Here is an 11,695-nt window from a genome sequence, read left to right as displayed (position 1 = left end):
CTGGCCAATCAGAGCACACCTCGCTTTTCAGACCGATGAGCTTTGTAAAAATCTACGCGTTTCAGAAGGCGGGGCATAGAGGAGAAACAATAATGTACAGTATGTGGAAAACAATGTGTTTTTTTTTTACCTTAATCCGCATAAACACATTTCATTACACCAAATACACAAAATAATGTTCTTTTTAGCAACATCATATGACCCCTTTAAGACAGAACAATAGCTACTTAAGAATGCTAAATGTACCAAAGTAACTAATATTAAAAACTACTTAAATATCAAGTATCAAAAGTAGCCTACAAGTAAATTTGACATATTTTGGCAGAGCTAATTGTATCGATGGATAGCATCACTCACTCATCCTCACCTCATGTTGTTACAAATCTGTATGGATTTCTCCTTCTGCAGAAAGCAAATTAATCTGGGGCTTAATACTGGTAATGTTGTTCTTTGTTAGTTTTTGTTTTTATTTTATATTTATTAATAAATTAGCATATGTAGAAATGAAGAGTTCGTTTGCAAAAACCGATAAACGCCACTTTCAAAAAATGTATTCTCCACATGTAGCACATCTGAACCCTAAACACGTTTTGTCAAAAAAGCCGGTTTTGTCCACTTTCAAGGCATCACGAGTTCACGTTTTACTGCAGAAGCCGATAAGCACCCTTGTTGTTTTTGAACAGAAGCCGATAAGTCCATTTCAGCGAATCAGTGTGCTGTATTCAGGTCAGGTGACAAGGCTACGTTCACTTTGAAAAGACGTGCTAGCTGAGAGGAGTTTCGTCAAAGCTGAGTAAAAGTGATCGAGGATGGATAATTTCGACGAACTTGATGAACCTGTGATATTTTCTTCAGGGCGAAAAAGGAAAATAAAAGCTGAAACGTTTTCACATCAAGATAAACTAATTAAAACTAGGCTAACTACTGTTCAGTCTTAGTTATACCTGTATGTGACCGATACATTGAATAAAAAGCAATCTTGCAATAGACAGACCATAGAATATGCTGCATTTTTCAAACTAATACACTAAATAACTTTTCATCACTGAATATTAAAAACATTTGAAAAAAAGGCCTTCTCTTTCTCTGGCTCATGGCGACTTCACTGATGATTGAAATCAGTGCATTTCTATTTCTGTAATAAAAATGTAGCTATATTTATACCGAGCATTTAACACAACTTTATCTTTATCTTATGATCATTTTAAATGAAATGCTACAGATATGATAGCATGATACGGAATTCTTGTACATTATATGGTACTCTGGTTCATGTCCAAAACGCCATGATAATATGGAAGCCTACTTTTTGGTATTTTGTTATGACGTGTATTGTGTGGTGTGAAGAGTGTAGAAAATGGTAATACCATGATACTTTCTGGAACTTTGTTGTGTGAGACGTGTAATGTGAAGCGTGAAGAGTGATGCTGAGTCTATCTTTGGAAACACAGTATTAAAGATGGTTATGATCTAGGGCGCCCCCTGCTACCCACCCACCCACATTGCAGGCTTTGCCCTCCTTCTACTGTAGCTTCACGAGGTGCCCTGGGGGTCCCTGACGCTAAACCCATCCATCCCACCCCCAGTCTGATCTAAACTAAAGCATTCAGGCCGCCTATAAACCCAGGGTGGGCAAGTGAACCCCGGAACCTAAATGTAACCAGTGCTGCTCTCATCATGAACAAAAGCCCAGTGTTTATAGCCAGGCTCAGTGATGTCACACTGACTAGCGTCTCTTTGAAGTGTTCGAAATATTTGTGACGTCATGTAAGCGGTGGAATTTTCAATTTTCGAATTCAAACAGCTTTATTGTTTATCCTGTAAAAGGACAGAAAATTGTCTTTTAACAAACGTTCACACAAAAAGGCATACATTACGTTTAAAATATAGTATATCAATAAAATATATTGGCAATATATATTCAAAATATATTCAGTTAAATGTATTTTGCATATATTTTAATGTATCTATTTTATATAATAAATTTTTTCTCATATATTTTTCAATAATACAGATTAGTTGATTCCCCCCCACTGTTTTGATGCTACATTGTACATATATTGACAATACATTTGTTTTTACACTTTTTTTTTGTTGCTCATGAAGTACAATTTGAAAAAAAAAAAAACATTTAACCTGTTAGCATTCCAATTTTGTGCTTAGTTACATTTTCCCAGAATGCTAAGGAGTTAATGCCACACATAAAATTTCAAGGTTTAAACAAAGTTTTTTTTTTCTTTTAACCATGATTTTTATATCTATTTACGATGTTTCCAAAGTATTATTATGCCATATTTAATTATTAACAAATTATTTTACATTAGGCCTTGTGTAGGCCTTTGCCAGAGATATTTTTGAATAAATAAAGCTGTCGTGATTTGAACAAGCGTGGAGATCAATGTCTATGTTCCCTTCTGGTTCCTCGACTCCAAACTAGTTTCCCTACGAAAACAAAACACAAATCACCATATTAAAAAGTCTACAATAACACCAATCGACACTAGGCCTGTGTATCACAGCATAAGCACTGAGTGAACACAAACCTGAAAGCTTTAGCTTGTTTCTGGAACAATCTCAGCTTCTCGATCTCTTCGGATAGTTTCCTTAGATCATCCCCCTCACATTTTGGAAGCACTGGGTCCTTTGTTTCAGGACACACAAGAATCAGCACATCATTTCATAACAATGAATCTGCAGAAATGCATTTGAACAGGTTGAAAACTACAAACCAATTCAAAATAATCCTCATGCACTATAATTATATTGAAGAAATGTTGAGCCCTTCTCTTTGAAATCACCACTAGGCAGCATGTACATACCGCACTGCACGGATCTGACAGGAGTTTTCTGATAAGAGCTCTATCTGTGTTTTCAGGAGCCTGATGGAATCGTCCTCCTGTTTTATGGGCCAGACTCTTCAGAAACTCACTGCATGCTCTGTTTAAAAACAATTGCAATTAAACATATAACATATGTTGCTAAAGTTAGATTTTCTGTGATGGGACTAAACAAAAAAATGCCAGAATAAATACAAAATAATCTTGACGAAGGATCGATACAATTGGCCACATTCATATCCAATGCAGGTTAACCTGTCATGGCAGTTGACTGCGACGGTGTGGACGGTGAAGTCCTTCTCTTGTCTCAGTGTCTCAATCTCTGTCAGTATCCTACTGTGGCTGGAGTCACATCTCCCATCAGTGATCAGATACAGACCCACAGCATCTGCAAAGCCACAGCCTGTCTGGAGCAAAGATGCACGACACACAGTCACACTTACAAACACAAGAAGAACTGAGTGCAGAGAAGAGGGCTATGTTTTTCCATAAAGCTGTGTAATAACGGTACATACAAAAGTAGTTATTGTGAGTATTGTTGCCGGAGTACCTGCAGTGCTTGTAGTGTGGAGGAAGCTCCATGTGTGCTGAGCTGATTCAACCACTGCACTGCCTCCACACACAGCTCCTCTGTGGACTGAACCAACGCCGGCTGCCACATCCGCACCTCTCCAGAGAACGCCAGCATATTAAACCTGACGCACACACACAGATCAGTCACTGAGACACCTGTCAACAGACCCAAATTCAGCACGTCACAAACCATGCTGCTGAGCTTTTGAGTGTATTATTCTGGGAAAACAGCCAAATTTCCTCATCCTACAGGTATGGTGTGAGCTTGGGCCTGTTTGACCAACCAATGGAAGACGGGTATGTAAGTATGTGAGTATGTAAAAGATTTGTATATCTCCCTCTAGAGCAAAAAAGAGTTTACCTCACGCTGTTGGCATGCAGCTGATCCCAGATCAGTAAAGTCAGCTCCTTCTGGAGCTCAGGGAGGCAGGGAGCCATAGATCCAGACACATCCAGCAGAACACAGACCATCTTCTCCAGCACCGATCCAAACACACGCCTGCTGCCTGTTCACAAATGGAAGGATTCACATGGCAGGAAAACGAGAAGAAACAGGATCTGTTCCAAAACCTAGTGAGCATCCATGCTGTCTGTTTTCTGCTGACTGAAATCCTTTTCACACTGCCTACCTTCTGGAACTGCCTTCATGCCGCAAGAATCCTATGAACCCTTAAATGATGCCTGTGCAGGCACATGACTATGTTTTGGAACAGAGCCATACACTTTTTTTTTTTTTTTTTGGTCAGTCATCTTTTAACATTGTTTGCGATGGATACATGTATTGTACCTGTCAGTAACCACTCCAGTCTTTGGCTGTAGCGCTGCATGAGTTTCTCAGTCTGATTGAGGTACTGCTTTAACTCACCAGGAGTCAGATGCAAGTGTTTCACAGTCCCCTATGATGAATATTAAGATATATGGCATACTAAACATACAAACCAAAATACATATTTTCAGTATGATGTCAGACTGCCATGTGCATACATTGATTTGGACACTAGGGAATATGGCGCAGTATTTCGCAGACACTCTCTTCTGGACGGATGGCACCAGTTTGTTGTGATGGCAGCATTCAGGTCCAGATATCAGCTTGTGAAGGTCCAACTTCAGATTCTTGATACCAAACCTTTTCAGCCACTTGAAGAATACAAAAACATAAACATTGAATCCTTTGCTCCATTGTTGACTCCTGCGTGTAAGATGGGTATTCAAACACTTTTGTCCTGTCCTATCCCATTTGCTAAGGTTTTTCTGAGATGTTAGAGCTAGAGCATTTGCGAAAGAGTTTAGTGTGATTGCTAAAGTGTTGCTAGGCAGTTTACTAAGGTGCTCTAACTGAATGCTAGCCAGTTACTAAGGTGATACAGAAAGAAAGACAGAATAAAGGCGCAATATGTAATTTTCGCCGCTGGAGGGCGCGTATTCAAAATAAACAGAGACAAAGGTGTAGTTTGATGACTCCGTGACTGAGTGTGGAATCATGTGAGTTGTGGTCTTCATCCCCACAGCCGATGCAATCCGACGGGACTCGAGCAGAAATCATGTTCATGGATGAGCTCGTGACTGAGTGTGGAATCATGGGAGTTGTGGTCTTCATCCCCACAGCCGATGCAATCCGACGGGACTCGAGCAGAAATCATGTTCATGGATGAGCTAATGTTTTATTAACTAGTAAAATGAACCAGGGTGAGGCTGAAAGCCGTCGAAGCGAAATGAGGCCGCTGAACGAGCGCGACACACGGCTCGAAAGCAGCGGAGCTTTTATTATGCCACAGTCGTCCTTCCGGTCGTGCGTATGTGGGGTAAAGCAGCGCTGTTTTATCATACTAGATACATTTGAAAGTTCTGTTATTATGCTACTCTGTGCGGCCGCCACCGGTCTATTAAAACACATAACATATTAAAGCGTCTTTGGTGTTTCCATGTTTTCTACAAAACCGGAAATCGAGGGGTTATGACGTCATTGGCAGGCGACACAATGACACTATGGACACGCTCCGTGTCACTAGTTAAAATGTCTTATTTCTCTGGATTTAAACATTCTTCGAAACATTTGGGATAATGTAAGTACACAAGTCAGCAAAATATATAACACTGTTCTGTTCTAGTGGTTTTTGGATATTTTAATAAAAAAAATCTTACATATTGTACATACCTGTAACGTGAAAAATACAGGTCAGAACAGGTCAGAACAGAAAAGGTGTGCCAATTTCTGTAGCTTAAAAACTTTAGGAGGAATTAGCAAAAAGTGAGGGATTTTTATTAAAAAAATATAATGGTACTGGTAATACAGTACAGTACCTGTTTAGTTGAACAGATGTCTTCATGTTTTGGTAGTTTAACAGTGGCGATAGACTTGCGCACACTCTTTGATTTTGGATATTTCTTGAAGATAACACCTAGATAGGACAATCAACACTATATGACACAATATGAGCCAATAATGCATATGTGTGGATCTCATGTGTTAATGTTTCTGGCTATGGCCAGAGAAACAGGGAAATCCATTTCCACTAACCCAAGTTGCCGTCTTCCATGAAGAAGACAGACTGAGACACGTTGGTTTTCCTCTGATCCGCAGACCTCGACGGCCTTGCTGCTGTGCTGATATCAGCTGACTGGACTATCAAAAAAGACCAATTAAATATTATATCAATGCACCATGAGTCAAATAAATAGTCCAGCATTTAGTAGTGTGTCTCTGACATGACACTGACATGCTTTCAGAATCTGACGTGGACAGAATGAGATACTTTATCTGCAGCAATATAAAGAAAAATGTATTTAGAATATAAATGAAAACAAACAGTTTGCATGGCAAATAGAGACCATTTGGTATGTGATCTCTAATAATTACAATCAGGATGTTAATAAGTCATCACACCTGGTGGGATAACCGCTTTAGAGCTGTTCGGCCTCCAAGTCAAGCTGTTCTGTGCCAAGCTCTTCTGCCTGCTTTCCTGTTCACGTCATACATCATGATGAAAAAGCATTCATTATGAAAACATCTTTAAAGGCATAATTCTCCCAAAAATTACAATTCTGTCATCATTTAGTCCCTCATGTTGTTCCAGACTTAGTGTTTTTTGCCCATACAGTGGAAGTCAATGGCCACCCAAACGGTTTGGTTATCAACATTCCTCAAAATATCTTCTTTCGTGTTCAGCAGAAGAAATAACTACAGGTTTGGAATGACGTGGGGGTGAATGAACGCTGACAGAGTTCATATCCCTTTAAGTGTCCTACTCAAAAGACCAGTATGCATTTCTAAGATGGTTTACATAGTCTGTAATCAAATACACCTGTACTTAAACAGCGCATATCAACCAAACAAACCGAATTTCATGATGGCTCTCAGCTAGAATCAGCTGAACAGGACTTGTTGAAAAGTCTGGCTATGTGAAACTAATCACTGGTAAATTCTAGCTGATGAAAGCAAGGTCTTACTGATTATACTAGTAATGAAGCATGATGAGAGCACCAGCACACCAGCATCTCAAACACAACATATGCTGCTGCTGAACATATTCAGCATAGCATTTCAGACAGTATGACGGAACAAGCATTTAACATGTTTGATGGTGAGATGAAGAGAGTGATCTGACCAGTCTAGCAAGGCTGAGTGTTGTGGGTCGAGGAGATGGCAGTTGCGCTTTGCGTGCCCAGGCCCGGGGTTTGATGGATGGGGTACATGTTTCTCCTAAACCCCTGTCAGAGCCCTTCTGGATCAGAGAGTCCACTAATTCAGAGCACTGCAGAAAAAACATGGACGTATGAAGCATTACAATTATGCAGCATCAGCAACAACTGCAGGTAATATATAGTCAACATGAAACGGTGTTAGCGATCCATTTTACTTTGGTAATCTGATGGAAAAATGTAGGGTGAGACTTTATCTACTGGATATTTACTGGATTGTGAAAAGGGGGTGGAAAAGCTGTTTTGTTTAAGGTGGAGCAAATAAATACATATTGATGAAAGATTACAAAGCCAACTTTGGGATTTCGTCTTTGAAATAACATTTATCTCCAAAAGTATCTTATTCGGACCAAAGCTGATTTTTTTGATGCGGTAAAGAGAGTAAAAATGTGAAATATTATTACAATATAAAATAACTGTTTTCTATTTGGATATATTTTAAAATGTAATTTATTCCTGTGACGCCAAGCTGAATTTTCAGTGTCATTACTCCAGTCTTCAGTGTCACATGATCCTTCAGAAATCATGCTAATATGCTGATCTGTTGCTCAAGAAACATTTCTCATTATTATCACTGTTGAAAACCGCTTTTATTCATCTTTAATGAACAAAGTTCAAAAACAGCATTTACTTCAAATAGAAATCTTTTGTAACATGAATGTCTTCACTGTCACTTTTGATTAATTTAATGCATCCTCGCTGAATAAAAAGTATTAATTTCTTAAAAAAAAAAAAAATCTTGAACCCAAAATATTTTAACAGGAGTGTATGCATTAAGAAAGTAAACAGTCTCAATCATTCATTGATTTAGTGATTTCACTGTGACCTTAACAGCAACTGGACTTGATTGAAGAGATGATGACGCAGCTCGGATGAGCAATGAAACATTTTCAGCAAATCCAGCTGGTTTTGAATGAACACAAAGACCTGGATGAACCTTTCTAAACATCAACAACTGATCATTTCTTGCAGGTGTTTCAAACTTTTCTTTGGGTTCCCATGAATTATTTAGACACTGTGGACACAGGTCACGTACAGGTCATGTGAGAAAAGCGCCCGGAACACACTGCTCTGAACTCACCTTCTGATAATAATTAACGGCCGTCTCCATTTCTCCAATTAGGGCACTGATGTCATCACTCTCCACGATGCCTGCAGGGAAAGAGGAGGCAGAGGCTCATATTTTCCACTGCACACACACAAACACAAGACTTCCCATTGTAAGTTGCACTGGGTTCAGGCACCATGTGTTGCACACATGACAGAGACAAAAGCAGCACAACATTCAGAGCTCAAGTAAACAGCTCTAGGGACTTGTAGGAACCGTCTCAAAAGCTGAACAACAAAATAAAACTGAATGATGGACTGTCCGTCCATTCTAATCTAAAACTTCTTTTTACTGCAGTTCCTGTAATTCTGTCCTACCATCTACTTCAAACTCATCTTCCCTGAAGAAGTCAGTCAGCTATCCTTCAGACACTCATACGACAGTCTCTTCTCACCAGTGTCAGTCATCCAAAGGAAGCGTCCGTTGCCCGCGTGTGCCAGGCCGCTCAAAGCCCGGGCGGTTTCAGTCCGGGTGGTGTAACGGGGCGGAGGGCAGCGGGCAGTGTCCTCCTCTCCGGTGAACAGGCACACGTGGAGATTCAGGTTTGTTGCGCTGCAGCGCTCAGACACATAAGCAGTGACAGAAACCTGAGGATGAGTATCAAAAATGCTTTTTGATATTAGGTTGCAGAAGAAAAAAGTGATGATACATCTGTATCAAAATACAGAAACCTTTTATTTCTGAACAGCAGAGGGCAGTAGCGGCATGCACAGTAATTTTTGAAGGGTTCAACATGGTTTTTAGCAATTCATCACTATATCAACATTTGAAGAACAATATGGAGGACTAGGACTAATTATGTAATATTTAATAATTCGAACATAAATTTGAAAGAAGTAAAGCAGTTTTTTAATTGACAAATTAATACACATTTTTGTTTAATTATTGTATTTAACTATATTTTAATACATTAATTTAATTAAGTAATTTTTAATTGAATAATAAATAGAATTAAAAGAAACACACTTTAAAACATTAACTAAACAGTTTAAAAATGTTAAACATTTATTTTTCAATTTAAAAATGGTTAATTTTTCATTGGACATTATTCTATATGTGTATCATTTATATTAACTATATTTTGAAAAATGAATTAAATAAAGAGTTTTACGTATGAGTTTTAATTATGCCAATTAATTTGTCCAATTAAAAGATTTTTTTTATTTGCATGTTTATGTTCAAATAACATTCACTATAACAAAACACTAACAACAAAAACTACAAAATCCTCCATGTGACAATGACACAAAGAAAGACACTTCATATAATAGCCCATGCCATTGTACATTGCTGTTAACTATGTCCTATTAGAAACAAAGGGGTCTCAAGTGGGCTCTTGAAAAATGAAAATTTGATGAAGATTTACTCACCTTCAGACCATCCAAGATGTAGATGAATTTATGAACAGTTTCTGAGTTTCAGAACAGTTTTGGAGAAATGTAGCATTCCATCACTTGCTCACCAATGGATCCTCTGCAGTGAATGGGTGCCATCGGAATGAGAGCCTAAACAGCTGATAAAAACATCACCATAATCCACAAATAATCCAAACGACTCCAGTCCATCGACTAATGTCTTGTGAAGCAAAAAGCTGTGTGCTTGTAAAAAAAGAAAAGAAAAAAAAAATCCATCATTAAGGCATTTTAACTTTAAACCATCGCTTCTGGCCAAAACATGAGTCCATAATCAATAATAAGTTAATAATAATAAGTGGGAAAAAGTCCATCCCCTGTTGTCCTCCCACATCACTGACATATTTGTTTCGAGATGTTTTTGACTGTGCATATTACTCTCCTGATTCAGATGAGATGTTTTTTTCATTGGAGAAAGCAATATTATGGAAGACTAATCTTTTACCCGGAAGCAACAGTTTGAAGATTAAAAACATCTTAATGATGGATTTGTTCATTACAAACACACAGCACAAGACGTTAATTGATGGTAGGGCTGCACGATTAATCGAACGCGATTAATCGCGATTGTCATGCACATTTTGTCAGTAAAGCCGGTTCTGTGATTAGTAGTAAATCTCCATCACCTGCTTTCAGGTGGAGCAGCATTTACTACACAGAGCCGTAGTTCTCTGACAAGCTACGCAAAATTGCGTTCAAAATCGCAGACGATATAATCGTAGGATTATGAAATCGACTAAATCGTTCGCGATAATGACAGCTGTTTGCGTGTCTTCTCAGTGAACTACGGCTCTGTGAAATAAATGCTGCTCCATCTGAGAGCACGTGAAAATACCACATTTAATAACATGTTTTTACTCCAAACTCACTTCATAACGTCAGTCGAGTGTTTGAAATAAATCCTTCTGTGAGATGATGTGGCTTCTTAAACAGAATAATTAAGGCACACAATATTTCATTGTATTCTAAGCAGTGATAATGTCTATGTCGATTAGCATTTCATTATAGATATACTTTATTATGATGAAAATTATAATAATAAGAACTCAGATAAACCATATATTATTCAGCTGCAGCGATAGGCATTTCCTGGATTTGTTCTTCGGGGCATATTTGGATTTTCCGCGCGAGAGCGCCCTCTGGCCTTCGGATGGAGATTTACTACTGATCACAGAACCGTGCTTCACTCCAAGTTCACTGAAAGATACTCATGACAATCGCAGCTTCTGCCTAATTGTGTTTCATCGCCTTTGCGATTTAATTTCGATTAATTCGGCACCCATTCACTGCAGAGGATCCATTGGTGAGCAAGTGATTTCTCCAAAACTATTCCAATGAAAGAGTAAACTCATCTACATCTACATCACGGATGGCCTGTCAATTTTAAGCTAATTTTTATTTTTTGGATGAAAAAGTCTTCCATTGGGCTGCATTCAATAGTTCTCTTGTAAAATCAACAAAATAACTGAAGGCCACAAGAAACGTGACGGCCACTAGACAACAAATCCACATCCTGGGAACTACGTGTGACAGGACCTTGGCTTGCAAGTGATTAAAATGAACCGTGAGTGTCCAACTAACCATATGTTGATCTGGCATGCCGGTGGTGAGGAGGTACACGCCTCGAGTCAGTGATGATTCTTCCTGCGCTTCCCCCTCTAGAGCGCACCGTAGAGCAGCACACACACACACACACAGAGGTCTCAGAGTTTGTAAGTAACAAGATTTATCACCAAAAGACTATTTCTTTCTAGGCTTCAATTAAACTCTAGACCTTGAAAAGCAGAACAGGCTATATTAGGAAATGTTTTGGGATGAACTTAAACTGAACTTGGGAACAAAAACAATTGCTAGAATGAAATACACAACTGAAATGGAGTTCTGTCATGACAACTCAGGGATTGGCATGGTAATGTACATGACAATGTTAATGTATTTGGTCTTGGCGGAACAGATCTGCTACCCTGCTGCTGCGGCAGAGCAAGTACCGAGACTTGCTACTGCCAAAACATCCACAACATGCTGCTGTGAGCATGTAAGAAATACTGCTGCTGCAAATATAACAT

At 38.8% G+C, this 11,695-nt stretch overlaps 1 protein-coding gene across 1 annotated transcript in view; it reads right to left on the bottom strand.

Annotated features, from left to right (window-relative positions):
- Positions 1-2,021: 2,021 nt before the first annotated feature.
- LOC107675622 (von Willebrand factor A domain-containing protein 3A-like) overlaps positions 2,022-11,695 on the bottom strand; it is a 26,653-nt gene continuing 16,979 nt past the window's right edge. Inside the window, exons 19-33 of the mRNA XM_016470023.1 lie at positions 11,211-11,331; positions 8,612-8,804; positions 8,191-8,261; positions 7,016-7,162; positions 6,295-6,370; positions 5,929-6,033; positions 5,712-5,809; positions 4,395-4,547; positions 4,198-4,306; positions 3,772-3,916; positions 3,388-3,532; positions 3,093-3,244; positions 2,820-2,937; positions 2,544-2,641; positions 2,022-2,442 (exon numbers count right to left, since the gene is read on the bottom strand). Coding sequence (XP_016325509.1) covers positions 2,403-2,442; positions 2,544-2,641; positions 2,820-2,937; positions 3,093-3,244; positions 3,388-3,532; positions 3,772-3,916; positions 4,198-4,306; positions 4,395-4,547; positions 5,712-5,809; positions 5,929-6,033; positions 6,295-6,370; positions 7,016-7,162; positions 8,191-8,261; positions 8,612-8,804; positions 11,211-11,331 — 1,771 coding nt within the window. The 3' untranslated portion in view covers positions 2,022-2,402. The remainder of the gene's footprint in view (positions 2,443-2,543; positions 2,642-2,819; positions 2,938-3,092; positions 3,245-3,387; positions 3,533-3,771; positions 3,917-4,197; positions 4,307-4,394; positions 4,548-5,711; positions 5,810-5,928; positions 6,034-6,294; positions 6,371-7,015; positions 7,163-8,190; positions 8,262-8,611; positions 8,805-11,210; positions 11,332-11,695) is intronic.

The sequence above is a fragment of the Sinocyclocheilus anshuiensis genome, unplaced genomic scaffold, assembly GCF_001515605.1.
Source record: "Sinocyclocheilus anshuiensis isolate Anshui unplaced genomic scaffold, SAMN03320099.WGS_v1.1 scaffold2214, whole genome shotgun sequence".
Taxonomy (NCBI): domain Eukaryota; kingdom Metazoa; phylum Chordata; class Actinopteri; order Cypriniformes; family Cyprinidae; genus Sinocyclocheilus; species Sinocyclocheilus anshuiensis.
The sequence above is the reverse complement of the archived record's forward strand: the minus strand, read 5'-3'. Positions and strand labels throughout refer to the sequence as shown.